The sequence below is a fragment of the Perca flavescens genome, chromosome 23 (assembly GCF_004354835.1).
Source record: "Perca flavescens isolate YP-PL-M2 chromosome 23, PFLA_1.0, whole genome shotgun sequence".
Classification (NCBI taxonomy): Eukaryota; Metazoa; Chordata; class Actinopteri; order Perciformes; family Percidae; genus Perca; species Perca flavescens.
The window spans coordinates 12,176,151-12,200,243 of record NC_041353.1 but is presented as its reverse complement, the minus strand read 5'-3'; the positions used below and the strand labels follow the sequence as shown (position 1 = coordinate 12,200,243).

General features: G+C 42.2%; 1 protein-coding gene across 1 annotated transcript in view; it reads right to left on the bottom strand.

Moving 5' to 3' along the window:
• Positions 1-24,093, bottom strand: part of plxna4 (plexin A4) — a 256,842-nt gene that overhangs the window by 48,290 nt on the left and 184,459 nt on the right. The window contains exons 12-22 of the mRNA XM_028570912.1: positions 23,783-23,973; positions 16,459-16,610; positions 14,986-15,109; positions 14,210-14,346; positions 13,458-13,625; positions 13,037-13,130; positions 10,964-11,203; positions 9,941-10,087; positions 6,733-6,967; positions 5,985-6,127; positions 609-877 (exon numbers count right to left, since the gene is read on the bottom strand). Coding sequence (XP_028426713.1) covers positions 609-877; positions 5,985-6,127; positions 6,733-6,967; positions 9,941-10,087; positions 10,964-11,203; positions 13,037-13,130; positions 13,458-13,625; positions 14,210-14,346; positions 14,986-15,109; positions 16,459-16,610; positions 23,783-23,973 — 1,900 coding nt within the window. The remainder of the gene's footprint in view (positions 1-608; positions 878-5,984; positions 6,128-6,732; positions 6,968-9,940; positions 10,088-10,963; positions 11,204-13,036; positions 13,131-13,457; positions 13,626-14,209; positions 14,347-14,985; positions 15,110-16,458; positions 16,611-23,782; positions 23,974-24,093) is intronic.

Here is a 24,093-nt window from a genome sequence, read left to right as displayed (position 1 = left end):
ACAATACCATGTGTTTATAGATATAGACATACATGCACAAATCACACACACATTCACATACACAACAGCTGTGAGGAAGCCGGTTTACTTAAGTAACCATAATCATCACATTTACCAAACACCGCGGGAAGGAAGCATAATCACATACAGTGCTGTGTTCAAGTGCATGTCATTAAAGCTTTGACTACAAATCCAAGGGAGTGTGAGCTTTCACAGTTCTCCCTTTTTTTATAAATTAGTATTTTTTTTCCCTCTTGAGCTGTACACTGCTAATTAATCATAATTATTTTGCTAATGATGTGCATGGCTATGCACTCTGGTGTCTCTGAGACAGAGACAGCAATTCAAGGTCACAGGAGTTAATCCAAACATGTCACAGATACGGACAGAGGAGTAGCATATCCTGTCCTTGATAGTAAGTTCAGAGAGTTACGTTAGACTTTTTATAAGTGGGAACAAGAAGGAGAGAAATTTGGTTAGACAGTTACAGTGCAGCAAAGCAATTACATCAAAAATGGTCACTACCAGCTGTGTTATTTTGGGCACTTTTTGGACAGTGATTGGAGTAAAGTTAATCTCTGCACTTCTTTCTTGTGCCTTGTTCTCACCTGCGGAGCAGCAGCTTGGGGTGGTTCTTGCTCTCAAGGTTGCGGTCTATGAGGTCGGATAGCAGGTGCTTTAGGACATCAGTGGCGTACTCCAACTTGCTCTGCAGCACTGTCATGATAAGTGAGGCCACGTTGCCACGGTCCCTCATGGAGAAACCACGCTGGGCCTCAAGAGTGCGAATAAAACACAGCAGGAAGACCTTGTTGTTAATGAGCTGGCCGAAGAGCTTCAGCCCCTTCTCCACTTGCTCCTGGCGGTAGCCTGGCACCTGTGAGGAATTTGACGGAGACACATTAAAAATAAGAAGGTAAAAAAAGTACAGATACGTGTGGCGCATTCAAGGCCATGTCATATAGACCCAATTAGTCATCAGTTCAACTAAATGTAATATTAGCTCTCTGACTCCCTAATCAAATGCTTTCATCTTTATAAATATATAGTAGTAATATATAAAAGTAATGCATACATTCACCTTCATAAATAAGGATGGAAAGAGAGAAAGAAAGAAAATGAGAGAAAGAAAAAAGGATCTAGGGAGATGAGGAGTTTAACATCTTCCAGCTTTTGTTACGTTTAGTCTGAAGGTTGAGAATAAAGGCAGGAAAACACTAAGCCTCTGGAGGGAATGTATATTATTTCTATGGTGCTGTGTTCCACACTAATGCAAGTAGAAAGGGAGTGCAGTGATGTGAATTCCCCTCGCCTGAGCCCAGACTGTCCCTGCACCATTTATATTAGTCACTTGACGCACATGCTTTCCTTCTCATTTTTTTTTCATGAATAGCACCTATTGAGATTGTTTTTTTTATCTGTCAAGAGCACTTGTGGTAAGACAGCATCTCTTTGTACCCAATGCAGCTGTCAACCAGCATATGTTCTGTTTTTTACCTTTCCTGGAGGAACCCTTTGTAATCTGCTGGGAGCTATTGTTAAGTTGCAAGTCTAATTTCATACGGCCTGACAAGATGGGTACAATGTTGTGTGTGCATGTGTGTTACGAACATTAACATTTGCCTTTTTTGTGCTTATACAGTACAAGAGTATGAATACAGACACGTGGAAATCTGGGGAAAGTCTGAATTGTGTGTGCATGATGTGCATTTTCTGCCTTTTTTATCTACGCAAATAAACTTTCAATATTTGTCAGTTACAGACCCAACAAATATGTTGTACAGTACCATAACACAAACATGTTTAACATGTCTCCTAGGATTATGGAGACAGTGCATAAAAACAGAAAAATGTCCTGACTATAGGGTCACTGGAATATTTAAGTTTGGCAGGTTCACATGTGAAGCAGTAAAATGTCAACGACTGCTGAAATGAAATCCGTAAAGATCAAGAGGTAAGTGGGAAATATAATGGCACGAAAAAAAATCATACAAAAGCAGCAAGCAAAATGGGATTCTGTTGTAAAGTAAAATTGTTGGGGAAATAAGAAAAAGAGACAAGAAAGTGATTTTGACTGCTAAGAATAAACCTTAACAGTTACAAGGAACAACTAAAATGTCAATAAGCTTTATTCAGCTGACACATGCCAGACTATATCTTAATTCTACATGTTATTCTTGCTGAGTGCTCGCTATGTTTTTTTTATATTTCAGTACTAAGCAAATCCCATTATTTCAGTAAACCTAGACAAACTTCCTATTACCTGTGCTCAGGTCTGGACTGGGACAAAAAATCGGCCCTGGCATTTTTGGCCCAGGCGGGCCACCCCCACCGTGATTGGTCAGACACATTCCCTGCAGACAGTCCTCTTAAAATATGCGTGCATTCTATGATATGAGTTGCCTAGGGTTCAGCGTTCATGTGATCGTTTTGGATCCTTCAAGAGGGGACTCAACACTTATCTGTTGATCTTACACTTAAATAATTCATTCATTCTTAGAGTTATGATTTGTATATTTATGGTATTTTTATAATTTTTTTATTATTGATATTGTATTGTCATTTTTATTATTACTATTTTGCTTAATATTGGCTTAGCAACTTTAAAAACAGTTTACTGTTAATTTTAACTATTGTAAGATTCATATTTTGTCGATTTGGACACAAGTGTCTGCTAAATACAATAACCATAACCCTTCCCAAAAGCTACATTAAAGCTGAGAGTAGTATATGCCCTGGAAAAGAGCACCAATACATGAGAAGCTAATTAAGCCATTCAAGAACACTGATGCTTGTATCAATCTGTCAGACTCTACAACACCTGCACCACCCGATAATGTTGTAGTTTTTTTCGGGTCCTGTCTCAATCACCCACCACTCAGCTTGGCTCTATGTATATATTTGTTATTATCTGTATTTATATTTTTCCATCTGTATTTATATTTTTTCCATTCCAAGTACTTACTTTTTCAATATTATTTATATTATGGTCACACTTAAATATCATTTATATTATGGTTAATTACTTTTGCTGTTATGTAATTACATATTTTTCAATCTAATTTCACGTCAATTACATTACAGTATTTCTTTTGCACTGCCCACCTCACTTTACTTAAATACTTTTTATGTAATGCCACTTTACATTCATGTTTTTTGCACATTGTCTGTTGTTTGTTTGTTTGGTTGTTTGTTGGTTTGTTTTTATTGTGGAAACACTGCTGCTGTAATAAGTGAATTTCCCCATTGTGGGATGAATAAAGTATTAATAAAAATATTATCTAATCAACACTGATTTTATAGATCACACAGACTTTTCAGCTACCCAACAGGCTAACTACTAGCATTTTCAATGTAAGCTTAAAGGAACACACTGACTTATTGGGAATTCAGCTTATTCACTGTAACCCCCAGAGTTAGACAAGTCGATACATACCCTTCTCATCTCCGTGCGTGCTGTAACGCTGCCTGACGGCTCCAGCATTAGCTTAGCCCAGCACAGATCCTGCAGGTAACTGGTTCCAACTAGCCTACTGCTCCCAATTGTGACAAAAGTGACAAAATAACGCCAACATGTTCCTATTTACATGTTGTGATTTGTATAGTCACAGCGTGTACAAAAAACAACGTAACATGAGACACAGCCATCTTCTAACTGTAAACAAACCGGGAACTATATTCTCAGACAGGCTTGCTGCGAGCATATCACTCCGCCCAAGTACTATATTCTTCCGCCTGAGAATATAGTTTGTTTACAGTTGGAGACGGCTGTGTCTCATGTTACATGGTTTTTTGTACACGCTGTGAATCTACAAATCACAACAATGTAAATAGGAATATGTTGGCGTTATTTTGTCACTTATTCGGAGCAGTAGGATTGCTGGAACCATTCACCTGCATGTTCTGTGCTGGCCTGATGCCGCTGGAGCCGTCAGACAGCCTTACAGCACGCACGGAGATGAGAAGGGTATGTATCGACTTGTCTAACTCTGGGGGTTACGGTGAATAAGCTAAATTCCCAATAAGTCCCTTGCACTTGGTTAACGTGAATGCTAAACTTCCAGCATAACTATTACAGCTTGTGTCTCAGGGCCGGGAGGCGTGGCCATAGTGGGATTTGTAAATTTGCGGCCCGGAGTGGGGAAGGGGGTTCCTGGATTTGATTGGGTCAGGCCAGTGCCAATAAACAAAATTAACCAATGGGCCGCTGTGAGTTTTTTATGGGCCGGCCCAGCCCAAAAATTTAAAAAAGGCCTATTTATAGCAGCGATTCGGCCCAAAAGTCTGTCGGCCCCATAGACAGTATATAATGGACCAATAGACCCCGTTGCTCTGGACGGAGACCAGTGAAAGCTATTAGAAGCACTTTTCCGGTGATCTCTTGCTTTACTGCGCAGCCTCCAACTGACAGAGACAACGTAAATGTGACGTGAGCAACGTGTCTGAAAGTTGTAAGTCTTCTGGTAGCTGTGACAAGAGAAATCTCAATCATTTCCAATCTTACAGAGACGGAGCGTAGGTATATGTAAGGAGATAACATAAGCACAGGCTAATTATTGCTAACTAACATGCTAGTTAACATTAGTAATTAAACCTAAACAGCTAATGTAAGTCGAAACTGCCTGCGAGCTTCTCCTGTACTATACGGTAATTCCTCTACTGTGCGACAGTAAGTCACTTGGTTATGACACAATCGTTAGCTTATTTTTACAATAACGTCTGCTACGGAGCTATAACGTGAGGTACAAGGTAATGGAGCCTTTTATACATTGTCGTGTTTCTTTAGAAATAAACAATGGACAAATAGAGTCTTTAAACGCTTCAGATGTAAAGTTATTCGCAATCAAGTGACGTAAAAAAAAAATGTTCGCGTTCTGAAGCGAAGCTTACCCCCTTGGTCGGCCCACCGGGAAAATGCCCGGTATGCCAGATGGCCAGTCCAGCCCTGCCTGTGCTATTTCTAACTGCCTACAACTCACAGTCAAAAACCTGACTTTAAATTCTCTCACACATCAATAACAATTAAGCAGCCATCAACCGCCTAAAACAAGCCTGCTGCTTTTTTCATTAGGCTCCTTTTCCACATTATACTCCTCATACAGTTCGACATTTATACCAATTAAAACATAATTAATATTGCTTATTACTGGGAAATTCTCATCAGTGATAGAGTGGCCAACCCTGGGGGCAGTGAAATGGGGGTCCAACATTCTCTTAATGGAACAAGACGACCTGCTCAATTATGGCTGTCTATCAATGTCACCACTGGGGATAAATGACTTGATTTTTTTCTTTTGCTTTTCTCCCGTTGATTGACTTTTAATTTGTTTTTGAGGTGGAGAGAGAAAACGGAGCAGCATCTCATACCGTTTGAGTTATTAATGAGAACATGCTCCTGATTTGAGGGCTGCCTTGTTTGTTTTTTGAAAAAAGTGTTGTTGTCTTGCGTCAAAAGGCTTTTGTTTACCAGACAGCAAAACAAACAACATTGGCGTCAATTTCACCTACTGTGACCCACCACATTGTTAATTTGCTTGTTCATTTTGCTCTCCTTTTAAATAAGGCTAATTGCATTGAGATTGTTATTTGAGAGGGACTGAAGAACTGGTAAACACACTTGTGTTATTTGCACTATTAAAATTGAATGCAAAATTGGTATCAACTTCTTATACCTAGCTGTCCTCTTGAATTCCTAAGAAATGCTGATCAACACAGCTAATGGAATATCTATTTAATGGAAATGCTGCAAATATCTGCCCTCAAGCATGTTAGTGGAGAACTTGATTTTGATGCCCTATGTACAAGGAAGTTTTCCTGTGTCATAAATACAAATCTCCACAATCTGTAGCATGCATCATCTATTGTTTTAGTATTAAGTCAAGTACTGTTTTAGCCAATTACAAGGTGTTCCTTTATTAAAACAGACACTGACTTAAGGGGGCACACACAGTATGTAATACAATTTAAATATCAGTGAACCATACCTCCAGATCTCGGAGTACAGGATGTTCCTCTATGCCTGGGAAGAGGACCCTCATGGTGTAGGTCCTGTAGTCCAAGAAGGGGATTCCTGCTCCATCTAGATCACTGGTCAGCTCATGGATGTCAGTCTGGAGCTCTGCAAAAGCTAATGAATAAACCAGATACACAACCCAGTTATTTTTCTATAGCAAAACCGTTCGCTTATTATAGTAGAGTATTTTTATGGAACCTTTGATCTCAGATAGTTTACAGTCAATTGATCAGTTTCTTAGACATATACATATAAAATGATAGTTTACTGTGAGTTGGTAGACAGTGAGGGTTCCAAAGTAGTTTTAATTTGGGAATGTACTGTATAAAGATCCTAATTTGCTTACTTACGTATTTAAAAAGTACTTCCTAGGACGATCATATTTACCTACTAATTGTTGGAATGACATTAGAGTACCTTCATTATACTAGTCTTTTAATTTACTTAGTCACTTGGAATGTTTGAATCCCATATCACATCTCCCTGGTCTAAAACTATAATTTCCCCCAAGACAGTTTACAGACCCTATTTTTAACTAGAAAACCGTTTTGACAAGATAAAGACTGTGAGATTTGATATTTTGTTCTGAACAAGTGTGGTTGTTTAAACAGAGTAAATAAATAATTCAAAGGGTTTCCAATGTAAAGTTAATTTGATCTATTGAGGAAGAAACTCTCCTCCATATAACCTACTACTACACATCAGCATCAACCTCTTACCCTCTTTGCACTCTAGAGCCACACGTGACTCAAGGTTGTCCATCTGCATCTGCAGCCTCTTCAAGGTCAGGTCACTTTCACGGGACTTGCGCTTGTAGGCAATGAGAACCACCACGATAAAAAGGATGAGCAGGGCACCGGCAGCAGCAATGCCAATGATTGCCGTGCTGCTGAGCGGGCTGTCAGATGTGATGTGGACCACACCTGGTGAAAACTCGATACCACCCACACGTGCCTTGTGATGGTAGAAGATAAAGAGGCATATTAAGTAATTAATGCATGTACTGTACATAAATACAGTTTACTTCCTTGAAAGGTATTCATAAGGAAGGGCCATTAAATAGTTCTTTTATTGATTGTAGTGATGCTGAATCGTTTCTTCAGTCTTTTAATGATCATTGTTTGTCGGTTTTAAATAATGTTGCTCGACCTAAAAAGTAAAAGGACATTCCCTAACAATCCTTGCCCTTGGATGAATGAAGAATTAATGTCTTTCAGGAGAAAGTGCCGTAAAGTTGAACGGTTGTGGAAATCCACAAGTCTGGAAGTACATAGATTGCATTTGAGGGAGTTTATCACATTGCTTAATGTTATGATAAAACAGGCCAGGTCGGATTATTTTGTTAATTTGGTAACTCTAAACAAGAATAATCCTAAAGTCCTGTTTGATACAATATCCAAGATTGTCTCTCCTCTTGCTCCCCAAGTGCCTGTACACTCAATGACTGATTGTAATAGGTTTTTACATGTTTTTGTAAACAAGGTGCAAGATATTAGAACTACTATAAACCCATCTCGTGATATCATATCCCGTGGGTCAGCTGCCTCATACTCTTGGGATACCTTTTCACTTATCACTCGAGATGATATTAAGGGTTTATTAAGTAAAGTGAAACCATCTTCAAGTCCGCTCGATGTATTGCTGACTTCATTGCTATTGAATGTGTTTGATTTAGTTGGACCGTATGTTGTTAAAATGATTAACCTTTCCCTTTTAACCGGCTCTGTGCCCAGTCATTTTAAACAAGCTGTTGTCAGCCCTATATTGAAGAAATCAAATTTGGATTCTTCTGAACCAACTAACTACAGGCCTATATCTAAACTGCCTTTTTTATCTAAAATCCTTGAGAGAGAGGTGGCAGGCCAGCTGACTTCATTTCTTGATGGAAAAAAATTTGCTAGATAAATTTCAGTCAGGTTTTCGTAAATGCCATTCGACTGAGACTGTGCTTCTTAAAGTATCAAATGACATTCTGATGGCTGCTGACTCTGGTCAGTACACTGTGTTGATTTTACTTGACTTATCGTCTGCATTTGATACATTGGACCACACGGTATTGTTGAATCGGTTACACAATGAAATGGGGTTTTCTGGGTTTGAGTGATAGATCATTTTGTGTGTCTGTTAACAACATTTTGTCAGAAATGACCCCTCTGTCATATGGAGTTCCTCAGGGTTCGGTTTTAGGTCCTCTTTTGTTTTTATTGTATATTAGCCCTCTTGGTGAAATAATTCGTAATTTTAATAATGTGTCTTATCACTTTTATGCAGATGACATTCAGTTGTACTGCTCATTCAAAGAATCAGAGTTTGGTAAATTAACTGATTTATTGGAATGTCTGTCATGCATTAAGACCTGGTTATGTAACAATTATTTACAACTGAATACAAAAAAGACTGAAACTTTGATTATTGCTTCAGAACAAAAACTACCCCAAAGTAAACAACACCTCTGTTCCTTGGACTCCTCCGTCCAGTTGAGCCTAAGAAACCTTGGTGTTTTGTTCGACCAATCGATGTCTCTGGATGGTCATTCTAGACAGTTGGTCAGAAACTGTTTCTATCATTTGAGAAATATCTCTAAATTGAGAACAATACTGCCCAAGGTTACCATGGAGATGATCATTCATGCTTTTATTTCTTCACGGTTGGATTATTGTAATTCCCTTTTTACTTGTTTTAACAAATTTTCTCTGAGCCGTCTCCAATTGGTGCAAAATGCAGCAGCAAGGCTTTTAACAGGAACAAACAGAAGGGCACACATTACTCCGATTTTATTTACTCTCCACTGGCTTCCTGTAAAATACAGAATTGATTTCAAAATCTTAGTTTTAAATTTTAGAGCCCTACATGGACAGACGCCTCAATATATCGGAGACATGTTGACCCCTTACTCTTCTTTCCGCAGTCTTCGTTCCTCAGGTCAAATACTCCTATTGGTTCCTAAAACCCGCCTTAAAACTCGGGGAGACCGCTCTTTTCAGCCAAATTGTGGAACGCCCTGCCCCTGTCGCTGCGTGTGGCCGATTCTATTGTTTCTGAAGCTGAAGACACTACTATTCAGACAAGCTTTCAGTTGAGGGAGCTATCATTTCTTATGTTTTGTATGATGTTTTTCAAATTGTTATATTCGTTGCTTGTGAAGCACTTTGTGATTTTATCTGTGATAGGTGCTATATAAATAAAGCTTACTTACTTACTTACTTACTTACTTACTTAATATGTGGTTTAGTATACCAGAGCTAATATCAGAGAAGAGTTTCACTTAAATATCACTAATTTGACCCTTAGAAAGGGAGACATCAGTGGCAATGGAGCAAGGAACTATAGTGTTCCTTAAGGCAAAACATATCACAACTATTTTTGAACCATACCATTGCCTCTGTGAATCCCTTTTAGGTCTATAAAGCATTTGCCTGTCTTCTAAATCAAGATCAAAGGCCAGACAGACCGACAGACAGCCATACATATTTATTTGCTATTTAAATGTATACACACTTCTGTTTATTTGTACATCTACTAACTGTGTTACTGTAATGTGTCCATCTCTGTCTATGACGCTAGCTTCAGGTGGTAATATCAGGAAGCGCTTTGTTCAAAGTGGTCCCTCTTAAAACCACAAATGGAATCTTTATTGAGTTTGTGGGGCCCTAATCCTTCTTATTGAAGGCTTATTTGTTTGTCTTTCGTCTGCTTGTGGGCAGTAACAGGAACCACACAGCTGATTGGATTAGAGCTGTAGTCTGTCCTGAAGTGGACAAGAAGATAGCTAGAAAGCAACATAAGGTATGTCTTTCCGTCTGTCAAACTGTCAATGGATTTATAGGTCTGTCTGTCTGCCTTCTCCATCACAGCCTGCCTCTCTGTCATGTGTATCTGTGTGTGTGTCTCTCTATTGTCTTTGTGAGCATGTGCAGTATCACTCACCAGGACCTTGTGTCGACCAGTCAGGTTGGGTGACTCACAGAGCAGCTGGGTCTCTGACACTGTTAACATGCAGGGCTTCTCGCCAATAAGAACTGTGTAGTTCAGCTTTCCATTTCCACTATTGGTTGGTGGGAGGAAGTTCCGTCCCTGCAGGAAAGAATTCATGCATAATAAGAGTTTGTTAAAGGAACACGCCGACTTATTGGGAATTTAGCTTATTCACCGTAACCCCCAGATTTAGATAAGTCGATACATACCCTTCTCATCTCCGTGCGTGCTGTAATGCTGTCTGACGGCTCCAGCGGCATCAGGTCAGCACAGAACATGCAGGTGAATGGTTCCAACAATCCTACTGCTCCGAATAAGTGACAAAATAACGCAAACATGTTCCTATTTACATGTTGTGATTTGTAGAGTCACAGCGTGTACAAAAAACAACGTAACATGAGACACAGCCACCTTCTATCCCTAAACAAACCAGGAACTATATTCTTAGGCGGAAGAATATAGTACTTTGGCAGAGTGATATGCTCGCAGCAAGCCTGTCTGAGAATATAGTTCCCGGCTTGTTTACGGTTAGAAGATGGCTGTGTCTCATGTTACGTTGTTTTTTGTGCGCTGACTCTAAAAATCACAACATGTAAATAAGAACATGTTGGCGTTATTTTGTCACTTTTGTCACAATTTGGAGCAGTAGGATTACTGGAACCATTCACCTGCAGGATCTGTGCTAGGCTAAGCTAATGCTGGAGCCGTCAGACAGCGTTACAGCACGCAGGGAGATGAGAAGGGTATGTATGGACTTGTCTAACTCTGGGGGTTACGGTGAATAAGCTAAAGTCCCAATAAGTTGGCGTGTTCCTTTAAAGGGAGGGATAGGAGTTAGGAGTCAAAAAACGCATTTATATTTATATATATATACTGAACATACTGCAAAATGACATCAAAACATGTTATGGGTAAGTCAATATCTTATAATCAATAAATACTGATTGTAAGTGTGGGTAATAACTATCCTTGTACCTTCAGTATAATGGGTGACCCAGGTTTAAGCTCCAGCACCCCAGACACACTGAGTGGTTCAAATTCTGGATTGGGGTAGTAGATAAAGTTGGTGTTGTTGAGTGCCATCAGAGCTTGCACATCGTCCAGCTTAAAGCCAAACTCGTCAGGTCTCTCAGGCACCTCTTGCTGCCTGGCCAGACTAATGGGCAGCTCTGGAGCCTGGCACAGCATGGATGTAGGGCTGAGCACCTGGCACAACTGGCAGAAAACAGAGAGAGAAGGGAGACATTACATTTATGAATGAACATATCTTCTGCAAATGAAATGAGTGCTTAGTGGAAGCAGATAATTGTTTTAAATTGACACAAAAATAAACTTGGAGGTGTTGTGGTGCTTATGTGATTATGCAGTCCACATTATTTATATAAGCTTTCATGGGTAGATCTCAATATATCTCATATTCAAGTTCCCTATTACTTCACTCATGCCACCTTGCAAATAAAGCTGTGGCAATCTGGCACTTGAATATGCATCAACTTTACTGTATGCCAAGATATCCCATCAGCAGTTATTGTGAATCTTTTATGTCACAGGTTTACATTTCACACAGGTCACTGGAGACTCAATTCAAACTGGAAGCTCCTCCATTTCAAAAAGTGCAAAGAAGAACCTGTTAGAGTATTTTCCTCAAAGAAAGCCACCAAACGAGGTGCAGTTAGAGAGTGTGTGCACAATCCGGCTTTGATGTGTGAAGATCCAGGAGTGATAACTAGGTCTTACCTTTCCTTCATTACCCTTCAGAAAGACACCCCCACCCTCTCATCACTTCTTTATTCCCTGTCCAGTTATTCTTCCCTGTGATCTTTCCTTTTCTCTTTGACACATTCTTATTCTGTCACTCATCTTTTTCTATACCACTTTACTGCTCAATTATAGTGTCTCTTACATCTTTTTTTCAGTTGCTTGTCTCACTCTTGTTTTGTGGTTCTTCATCTTTGCCCTGGTCTTTCATTTGACATGTGGTGTGATTTAAATTATTCCTCTTTATTCACATCTCTGAGCCAGTTTTATACACAAGAACAGATTGTCCGATCTGTCATTGTCATGCCCATTCCTCTCTGTCTGTCAGGGCATTGACACATCAACCAACAGCACAGGTCTCATTCACAGACATTTCCGTCTCATTCACAGACATTTCCACAGTAACCTCTGCCATGCAGCCACTCAAACTACTGCCTACCACTCTAATTGGCTCCTTGAACATCAAATTTATCCTGAAAGGTCTTTAGGACATCTCTGACATGTATCCTGCACTGCAGCAGGAAGGAAACAACAAAACCCCAAAACCCCTCTATGTGCACAAATGTTGCTTAAATGTTTTTGTTTCCCCTCACATTCAGTGCCAAACTGAGCTGTGTAACACTAATAAAGTGAGATTGAGCAAATTATCTGTCAGCACATTCAATTTATGTTGGTTCAAAGTGCAAGCTGCCTGCACAGTAGCTTGAAACACAATGCCTGGTGCAGAAATGTGGGCACAGATGTTAAATAGTGGTGCAAGCTCATGCTCAAATGGACCATGAAGGTAGCATGACCGCCTTTTGTTACTCCCTCGTCTTTCAATCAGATCACAGAGAAGGCCTTGTATAACTTTATCTAGCCTCCCCTGGGTAAAAGTGTGAATAGAGGGTAGAAGAATTTGATAAGGGCCAATCTCTGTGGTTTTTAGTTCGGTGTCAAAACTTCCCTATTGTTACAAAGGTATGGAGAGGAATTACATCATTCTCTATTAATTCAACTGCAACCTGTTGATTTTCATTATGTCCTCTCAGTGTTCTCTCTTTTTTTTCTTGACCCTTTTACCTTAAAGTGGCACTGAGGCATTTATTTATGCTGTATATATAAATATATATATATATATATATATATATATATATATATATATATATATATATATATATATAAAAGATTTACTCTGACATTTATTACAGCCCCCTTCTTTTGGGATGTCTAGCCGACAAGGGAAGTTAGGGACTTAGAAACATTGATGGTGGTAACGATATTTTATTGACTGTTTGTGTTTGCACTTACATTGAGTGTCTCATGGCTGTTATATTTTGCTCTGACAAGTGGCGTCTGAATGATGTCCAGGTTAGTTCCTGTCACTGTCACTGGGGTATGTCCACTGTGAGAAGGAAAGTAAAGATTGACAACAAGGTTCAATGGATAGCTCAGATTGTTTTGACAGATGGTGATATCAATTACTCACTGAGAGTGATAGTGATGCTGAGAAATTAGCTCAGGCTGCTGGTGCAAAATTGCGATGTTGTAGATTTTGTATTATCCAGTTGTAGATGGTCAAAACTTTACTATTTTCTATTAACTAATTTGCTGTTCAATCATTCAAAACATCTACAGGATTTCTATCACCAATCAATATCCATTAGCAGTGAGTAACATGCAAGCTTTGGTCAAACAAGTTAACTGACTGAAATGTGCCCTTGTAACATACCTGTAGATGCTCCACTCAGGCTCTATCTTGGTGATGGTGGGATCTTCCACATACTCAAACCGCAGGTCTTTCTGGAGATGAGCCCTGTCTATGCTCACAGACACGGACACGTTCCCATAGCCATGCAGGGAAGCATGGGTGCGGCAGGTGAGCCACTGGCCACCCCTCCTAAAGTGATGATAGGATGATGAAACACTGGTTATATTCGTTATAGACTAACAGTACATTTTTCTCCAACAATATATTACATTGTGTAGACACTCAGGAGTCATCTCTCTAGTTGTTTATCACTGTTGGTGCAGACTAATAAATCATTCAAAAACCAATATCAATTTAATATTTAAGATGGTTGAATGGCTGCTTAAGTGGACATGGATAGATAGTTTATTGACTGAACATGGAACTGTGCATTGATCAGTGTTAAGTGGTGGATTACAAAAATACTATGTCTTTTACCAATAATTAAAGAAAATGGCATTTCAAATTTATTAAAAAAAAGTATATCTTCCAAGCAAAAAAATCAACCATCGCTAAATAATAGATGGAAGCTTGATGATTAAAAAACTATACACCATTCCTTGATCACAACCATTTCTTCTCTCAGTGTATGTGGGGAAAAATGATCTAACAAAGATGAGAACTGTCAGAAGGGTTTGCTCCCTGCAGTTTGACTAACATGGGCTTTGACTGAGCTTTTAATTGACTGTTTAAGTGTGATTGGCAGGATCAGCTTTAGCTTGCTCCCCACTAACCTCAGATAAGTGCATGGCTGGTCCTTAAACATAATTGACACGTTGCTCCCAGCATCAAGGTGGCTCCCGGTGATGTTGACAATGGTTCCCCCAGAGACTGGCCCTCGACTGGGTTTGAGGTTGATAATCCTTGGGATCTGGAGGAAGGGCAGAGGTTGTCAGGTCACACATCAATCAGAGGGTAAGATCAAGGTTAATTAATTAATTAGTTAATTAAAAATCTACTGAGTGTTCTCAGCTAAAAATGCCTCTGAGTGTTAATATATACCTGCACTCACTAATCTCACTTACATACACTATACTATGGTGGAAAGCTTTGACACAGCAGCAACTTATGTAGTCTACTGAAAGCTGGGCAAGAAGTAAATCCTCTTTCATTTCATTTGGCCTTCTTATAATCTCCAGCCTGCTGCGTGGTGTGACATCTAGACCTAACATCATATAATCCTCTACAGGGACCCCATTGAGAAATAAACCTTGGTCAGCACCAATGGTTGGCAGTAAAAATGATAAAACTCCATAAAACAAATACATAATGGCAACACTGCAAATTTATTTGAGTGTGCAAGTGATGCTGATCAATTGTGTGCAAATGAGAAAAATATTGAGAGGGAGACTCTCAGTCACACCATGCCAGATCACAGCCAAAACATGTACGTACAGTATTACCACAGTAGGTGAGAACACAGATCAATAACCTGCAAGGTGCTAATATGCAGAGGGAGACATAGGCAGCATGAGCATACAAAAAGATTAAATATTGAGTGTAGACTCACCACAAAATAGTAGTACTTGGAGGACTTTGCCATGAATTCTGGTCTGCACTCTCCATCTCCGACACAGACCTGCACGTTCCCAGTATACTGGCTCTTCTCTGCTTTACCCATCTCACACACAATCCTGGAAACATACATTCGCATAATTGTGGAATGTGTAAGAAAAAAACAGACACACACCCAAATGTATATGCCAAACGCAAAAATTCCCATACAAAAAACTCTATAAAAAAAACTCCTGCAGTTTGCCTTGCCAGCAGATGCTGAGCAGATTATGTAAAAAGAATGGACCTAAACCTGTTAAAACCTCAATAAAATAATGTATTATTTGGCAGCGACTTCACCTCCTCCACAGGAAAAAAGTCTCTATCCTTTTACATATGACCTCAAATATACAGTAGCTACCTCTTCTGCTGGGTCAGCATTTGCTTAGAAAGTGCTGGCACACAACTTACTTTCTTAGCAGAAGAAGCCCTGGGTCTGTTGATAAGACAACTTTAAACTACTTTAAAATAATTTGACAGAGGGTACCTGTAAGGAACCAAAGCTCTGGATTAAACTCAAATGTCAACTAAATGTAACTTCCTGAACTTTCTAAAAAGATTATGGGATTGTGTGCTTATGTGTGTGTGCTTGTGTGTGCGTGTGTGTGTGTGTGTGTGTGTGTGTGTGTGTGTGTGTGTGTGTTTGTGCGTGTATGTGCTGTGCTGCTATGAAATATGGAGGTCGGAGTTGTTCTCTGTGGCCCACAGCAGTACACATACACGTGTCTTGTACTCTGTATGCGCCGCTGTGACTTGAGGTTAAATCAAACTCTAATTTGTTTTGGTCTAGGAATTAGGCTATTTTAGCATTAGTTTACCTTTCATGTCATAGCCTCCCTCTCTCTGTTACTCACTCACCTTCTTTCTTGCTGCCTTACACACAGACACACAGACATACATGCACACAAACACCCTGAGGTGAACACTCTGACTTAGATCAGTTGGTCAGGCCAACTTGTTATGGCTCTGTTGTGTGGGTAACACAGGTAACATAGTGTTGTGTGTGACTCAAGTGTCTGGTTCCCTGTAGGGCATGAGGTGTTTAGCTGTGGTCAAAGTGCTTTCAGTGGGATTATGGCAAGTAAAGGGAGAGTAGAAATACTATGCTGAATTCAGGATTCAGCTTGGCTGCTGTTACAAAATATAGTTTGACTTCTCCCTATGGTTCCAGTGCAGCTGGAAAATACTGTATTCTTAGATATTATGTACATTTTAGTCGACAAAATTGTGAATTACTGTACAACAATGCTCATTACAACCTATAATTTTGTGCTAATAATAGCTGCTTTCAACAGGCTGCTGCCTAAAATGGGACTTACTGCTCTGCAGGAACATAAATTAAGACTAGGCGAGGATGTGCTATTTATTACGTAGTGCTGCCAATGTTCTATAGTTCTATGTTCAGTCATCAATGTAAAATGTGACTTACTGTTCAGCAGGAATGTAGCCCTCAATTATGGGGGTGCAATCCACTTCGGCCACCTTCACGTTATCCTGAATCTCTCTGAAGTCCAGTCCCAGGTTCTCACCACGAATAGTCACGAGCGTGCCTCCCTCCCTGGGACCCCGCAAAGGTGTGATCTGTTGAAATTTAAATCTAGATCAACAATTTTGGAGATGTGGTTTTGTTTATACTCAAAAACTCAAATGTTTGTCAAGAAAATTTACCAGAAAGAAAATTTATATAATTGCTTTTTGACATGGCAAATTATAGCAATACTGTGTTGTGCCATATACGTCCTAGACTTAAATTTCTTTGGCAAACATTAAGAAGCTATTTTAATTTATTAACATAATTTGTCTCTCCAATTTGATATCTCCATTAGCTGCAGTATGTTTCTCAACCCCTTGTCCATACTGTACACAGCTTTGTAGGCCAATATTTTAAATTACAACTGTATTTACAATTTATCTGAAATTAGTGTGTCAAGCAATTAGGAGAGTTATCAAGTAGTGTAGTGTAATCATGAAAAGAGCTTCTATGAATAGTGGCTAAGTAGGAATGATGAATGTTAATGTTAACATGAATTTTAACTGGCGTCTGATAATGAACTCCCTTTTAAGAATATTACGGTCAAAATCCTAACTTTCCAAATGGTATGAGATAGAGTATTAGTGTCAGCCAGTCAGAATACAACGTTTCTACTTCTTAGTGTTTTGTTTCCTGTGAAACTACTGTATTGACAAAGGCTGTCTGCAAAAGCAGTATACAGTAGACCACTCAGGTGTAGCACAAACAGGTGAAGAATGATATCGATACATTTAAGTTTCATATTTAAAATCCTTTGGGGATGAGTGCTTTCTGTTCACACATTATGTAACGCTCAGAAGAAAAACATGACTTTGCTGAAGGGTGAGGGGATGGGAGAGACGCTGCAGAAAAGAGAAAATAGATGATGAAATAACAGCTCCAGTGACAGCTAACGGGTCAAGACTTATTGTCATTTCTCAATCCTGTATTCACTTAAAACCACGACAATATATTATACAAGATTAACTTAAAACTTGGCATTGGGTGACATCTTTGAAGTAATCACAGTGTCCTTTTGATTTATCAGTAACATCTCTCATTGTTGATGAGGCGGTTCCAACATCCATCAACACTTTACTCACACAATTACTTTTTGGCCAGCGTGTGTGTGTGTGTGTGTGTGCGTGTGCGTGCGCACACATCATGAGTCAGGCCCAGATGGATGGATGTTAGAGATGGACACAGAATAGTCTGTTTCTGTCTGTCTCTGACAAATAGAAGGGGTCCAGCTTTAATGGTGCTGTGTCACCATCCCCCTGAAAAAATAGCGACCCTAAGGAGTTTCTCTGCTCGGTTTATAGTTGACAGCGTGACCCCCTGCGATGTTCACAGGTAGAGTACTAAGTGAGTGTGTTTGTGTGTGTGTGTGGCTTTATTTTATGGCTTGAAGCTCTTGCTTGCTGTGAAATTATAATCCTTATGTTACTACTCTTATTTCATAAATTTGTTTAAAGAAGTGAACTAAAACAAACTGAACTAGCTGGGCTTCAAAGGAACTAGCCATCTGAATGACAGAGGTGAAGCTCAAGCCAGGTCACGCACAACACAAGTCCTGTGGCTGCCATGTGGGAGATATCGTTATAGTATGGTTCAATGTCTCTGATTAATAAGGCTCCCTGTTCATATCTTAATGAAAAAAGAGCCTTCTGGGAACGGGGCGACAATACATGCAATTAAAAAGACTGCACACATTGCATCGTGGCTCTCCATTTATTAGCAAATATGGAGGATGGAAAGGGATAAAGAGTTAAAGAGAAATAGTGTAGGAGAAGAAAGAAGCAACAGAATAAAAAAGAGAGGGAGAGATGCAATGAGGCGTTGATTAGATTTGTGACATTGACAAGATAATTGACGGTTGGGTAGAGGCAAACACTTAATCACTTCTCTCTCTATCTCTCCCTTTCTCTTTCCATCTTTCTATGTGAGTCTCTCCCTCTCATATTGTTGATGGGAGATGTCATTATAATGAAGCGTATTAGAATGCATTAGAGCCCCGGTCGTCTTGGAAAAGTCCTCACTCCTCACCCAGTGACAGTTTTTATGGGGGACGTGAGAAGGCTGCAATATGTCCCTACTGCAGCCTCAGGGATGTAAGGAGAAATACAGGGCCCATCTCCAGGAATAAATCCACTGCTCGGGGGGAAGACAAACAGTGGAGTGAAAGAATGATAGAGTGCACCTTACTGATTCTGAATCTTTAATAAGGGCAACAAGGGCCACCATCTTCTCATCACTTTCTTCAAGAGTCGGGATAAAAATAATCACAATGGCTTAGGTATCAATGAGTAGAAGAGAAGGTAGTTCAGTTCCCTGTTTTGGAGCTGCCTATGTCCTCATTGTCCAGAGATTCCAGAATTTTCTCTCCTGTGTCTATCTTCCTCCTTCTGACTATCCACCTTTATTTAGAAAACATTTGAAAATTCTGCTGAAACCCATCAGGTTAGCATGATCTGTGGAGATTCAAGATTACAAGAAACAATGGGATTTAGGGTGCTGCTTTCAGTGAATCTCCACCAAGGTCGGCCACTTATCTGTATTCTGGTCTATATAGGAGAGGAGAGTGAACAGCGGAGAAGGGATTATTCTTCCATTTTTCCATTCTCCCTCTTCCTCTCTCCGTCCAAACCCATCACTCCACAGGACACCAAAAAGGATTCCCCTCTCTGTTGTTTTTATCCCCGCTTTGCTTCATCTCTTGTCGGTCACCATCTGCTCCTAACTCTCGTCCTTGTGAAAAGGATGCAGACCTTCATATCCATCATGGGGATATGGGGAGGGCGTAGGGGTCTTCTTCCACCCCTTCAGCCTCACATGACTCTATTCTGGCTCAGTCTACCCATCCGTCACCCCCCCTCTTTCATGTAAACCCAATCTATCCTCCTCTCTTTTCATCTGGGCATCTTTCCATCCATCTTTTCTTTGCATCCTCTGATCCTCCATCTCACTGACCCTTATGCCTTCTGCTATTGCATGTCTTTCACAGGTCAGGTCCATTTGCCTCTCACGGTGTATGTGGTTTTCAGGAGCATGCTGGATTAAGTGGGGGTTTGTGTGACCATCTGTGCAGAGTTGATTGATAACTAGCAAGAATGGGGATGATTTGTCTTTTTCTAGCTCTGTCTAGGTCTTACATGGACTATCCTAGTGTTTGTATGTTTACATTGAAAGTAAGATGGAGTAAACTATGTCAAAAATAAGCACTGTCCCACTTACAGTTTTAAAGGAAAGACATATATAATGGCCTATTTAAATGATTATTGTAAATTGAGCGTCAGCGTCAGTTCTGGCAGGCCAGGTAGTCAAGACGCTGCTAACGCTATTGGCCATCAACACGGTTTCATCAGCTGATCTGCTCCAGCTGAGCTGCATCAGCTGATCTGGATTAGCGCATCAGCTGGTCAACACCCCTCGCTGCTCAATGGCTACACTCAAACAGGGCGCCCTATTTAAAGCAGATTCAGTTTGCTCCTACCTGCTTGCTGCTCACTTCTCTGCTGCCCGCCACCTCCCCAGCTCCTCCTTGTTGTGTGTAACGTGGCATTTGCTTCTATGTCATCGTTGCTGCTCTGTTCATGTGGGGGAATAGTTCAGCTCTCCCAGTCCTAAACTGTGTGAGCGTTCCCTAATGCTGCTGCTGTCCTCTGACTCTCTGCTATTTCATGGTGCTCATGAAAGGTCAGAGGACTCCCTCAACAGAGCCATACCGCCAACATTTAATTCAGAATTTATTAGCTGAAATGCAATTATTCAAGCTACGTGGCTCCCATCTCTCCAGCCCATGGGCCCACCACCTGTGGGAGGAACCGTTGGGGTCGGGTGCGATGCCACATGGGTGGCAGTGAAGGTCAGGGGCCTCGACGGACCAGACCCGGGCGGCAGACGCTGGCTCTGGGGACGTGGAACGTCACCTCTCTGTGGGGGAAGGAGCCGGAACTGGTGCGGGAGGTGGAGCGCTACCGGTTAGATCTGGTGGGGCTTACCTCTACGCACAGTCTCGGTTCTGGAACCATACTCCTGGATAGGGGTTGGACTCTTTTCTTCTCCGGAGTTGCCCAGGGTGTGAGGCGCCGGGCGGGTGTGGGGATACTCACAAGCCCCCGGCTGAGCGCCGCTGTGTTGGAGTTTACCCGGTGGACGAGAGGGTCGCCTCCCTCGCCTGCGGGTTGTGGGGGGAAAACTCTGACTGTTGTTTGTGCATATGCACCAAACAGGAGTTCGGAGTATTCGGCCTTCTTGAGACCTTGACTGGAGTCCTGCATGGGGCTCCAGTGGGGACTCCATTGTTATGCTGGGGGACTTCAACGCACACGTGGGCAATGATGGAGACACCTGGAGGCGTGATTGGGAGGAACGGCCTCCTGATCTAAACCAGAGTGGTTGTTTGTTGTTGGACTTCTGTGCTAGTCATGGATTGTCTATAACGAACACCATGTTCGAACATAGGGATGCTCATAAGTGTACCTGGTACCAGAGCACCCTAGGCCGAAGGTCAATGATCGATTTCATAATTGTTTCATCTGATCTGAGGCCGTATGTTTTGGACACTCGGGTGAAGAGAGGGGCAGAGCTGTCAACCGATCACCATCTGGTGGTGAGTTGGGTCAGGGGGTGGGGAAGACTCTGGACAGACCTGGTAAGCCCAAACGTGTAGTGCGGGTAAATTGGGAACGTCTGGAGGAGGCCCCTGTCCGACAGACTTTCAACTCACACCTCCGGGCGGAGCTTTTCGTGCATCCCTGTGGAGGCTGGGGGCATTGAACCCGAGTGGACAATGTTCAAAGTTTCCATTGCTGAAGCTGCGGCGAGGAGCTGTGGTCTTAGGATCTTAGGTGCCTCAAGGGGCGGTAACCCACGAACACCGTGGTGGACACCAGTGGTCAGGGAAGCCGTCCGACTGAAGAAGGAGTCCTTCCGGGATATGTTATCTCGGAGGACTCCGAGGCAGTTGCAGGGTACCGAAGGGCCCGAAGGGCTGCAGCCTCTGCCGTGAAAGAGGCAAAGCAGCGGGTGTGGGAGAAGTTTGGAGAAGACATGGAGAAGGACTTTCGGTCGGCACCAAAGTGTTTCTGGAAAACTGTTCGCCACCTCAGGAGGGGGGAAGGGGGAACCATCCAAGCTGTGTACAGTAAGGATGGGACACTGTTGACCTCCACTGAGGAGGTAATAGGGCGGTGGAGGGAGCACTTTGAGGAACTCCTGAATCCGACTAATACGCCCTCTATGTTAGAGGCAGAGCTGGAGGATAACGGGGATTGTCGCCGATTTCCCAGGCGGAAGTCACTGATGTAGTCAAACAACTACACAGTGGCAAAGCCCCGGGATTGATGAGATCCGTCCAGAAATGCTCAAGGCTCTGGGTGTGGAGGGGTTGTCCTGGTTGACACGCCTCTTCAACATTGCGTGGAAGTCTGGGACGGTGCCAAAGGAGTGGCAGACTGGGGTGGTGGTTCCTCTTTTTAAAAAGGGGGACCAGAGGGTGTGTGCCAATTATAGGGGTATCACACTTCTCAGCCTCCCTGGTAAAGTCTACTCCAAGGTGCTGGAAAGGAGGGTTCGGCCGATAGTCGAACCTCGGGTTGAGGAGGAACAATGCGGATTCCGTCCTGGTCGTGGAACAACGGACCAGCTCTTCACTCTCGCAAGGATCCTGGAGGGAGCCTGGGAGTATGCCCAACCGGTCTACATGTGTTTTGTGGATTTGGAGAAGGCGTATGACCGGGTCCCCCGGGAGATACTGTGGGAGGTGCTGCGGGAGTATGGGGTGAGGGGGTCTCTACTCAGGGCCATCCAATCTCTGTATGACCAAAGTGAGAGCTGTGTCCGGGTTCTCGGTAGTAAGTCGGACTCGTTTCAGGTGAGGGTTGGCCTCCGCCAGGGCTGCGCTTTGTCACCAATCCTGTTTGTAATATTTATGGACAGGATATCGAGGCGTAGTCGGGTGGGGAGGGGTTGCAGTTTGGTGGGCTGGGGATCTCATCGCTGCTCTTTGCAGATGATGTGGTCCTGATGGCATCATCGGCCTGCGACCTTCAGCACTCACTGGATCGGTTCGCAACCGAGTGTCAAGCGGTTGGGATGAGGATCAGCACCTCTAAATCGGAGGCCATGGTTCTCAGCAGGAAACCGATGGAATGCCTTCTCCAGGTAGGGAATGAGTCCTTACCCCAAGTGAAGGAGTTCAAGTACCTTGGGGTTTTGTTCGCGAGTGAGGGGACAATGGAGCGGGAGATTGGTCGGAGAATAGGCGCAGCGGGTGCGGTATTGCATTCAATCTATCGCACCGTTGTGACGAAAAGAGAGCTGAGCCAGAAGGCAAAGCTCTCGATCTACCGGTCAGTTTTCGTTCCTACCCTCACCTATGGTCATGAAGGCTGGGTCATGACCGAAAGAACGAGATCCAGGGTACAAGCGGCGAAATGGGTTTCCTCAGGAGGGTGGCTGGCGTCTCCCTTAGAGATAGGGTGAGAAGCTCAGTCATCCGTGAGGAGCTCGGAGTAGAGCCGCTGCTCCTTTGCGTCGAAAGGAGCCAGTTGAGGTGGTTCGGGCATCTGGTAAGGATGCCCCCTGGGCGCCTCCCTAGGGAGGTGTTCCAGGCACGTCCAGCTGGGAGGAGGCCTCGGGGAAGACCCAGGACTAGGTGGAGGGATTATATCTCCAACCTGGCCTGGGAACGCCTCGATCCCCAGTCGGAGCTGGTTAATGTTGCTCGGGAAAGGGAAGTTTGGGGTCCCCTGCTGGAGCTGCTCCCCCCGCGACCCGACACCGGATAAGCGGACGAAGATGGATGGATGGATGGATGCAATTATTCAATAAAAATTTCCTAAATCATTTTTATTGTCATGTGTGTTCTTGACTTAATGGACCTGACAGAATTGTGATTCTATTACATCGTTATGGTTCAAACTTGAGATGAGAGATATGTAACTGTAAAAATATTTAAAAATATATTGTTCCTCACAAATGCTGTCAGGCTCAATAGCTTGTGGTGACTCACAGCCTCTGTCATTATGTTGAAATGGCAAGTAAAGGGAGACCGCCATGCTGTCACGTAGGTTATGAGTATATGTATGCTCCTATCAGTGCACTGTGATTATTTGTGCATGTATAGCTTTTGAGTTAAAAACAACGTTGGCAATGCTTGGCCAATGTAAATTCTTATGTGTAAAGAATGTACTGGACATATGTGGACGCTAATACATCTGTGCCCTGGTGTGTGTCCCACCTGTGTGATCCTTGGGTGGGTGCACTTGCTGTTAATGCCGTTGTGTTCCAGCCACTGGTTCTCGGGGTGGGGGCAGTGTTGTTTGAGGGTGCAGCGGTTCTCTCCTTTACACCAAACACATCCAAAGAGCGGATCTGCCTTCAGACACAAACCGCAGCTTCCACGCTGGGCGTCGCACTTGTACAGATGGACTGTGCGTAGGAAGGAAAGAGACAAGGGAAAAAGAAACAAATGGGGAAGAAGAAAACCACAGAGGGAGAAAGAGTTCAGAACTCAAGTGAATATCATTTGTACAAATGATTACAGAACAG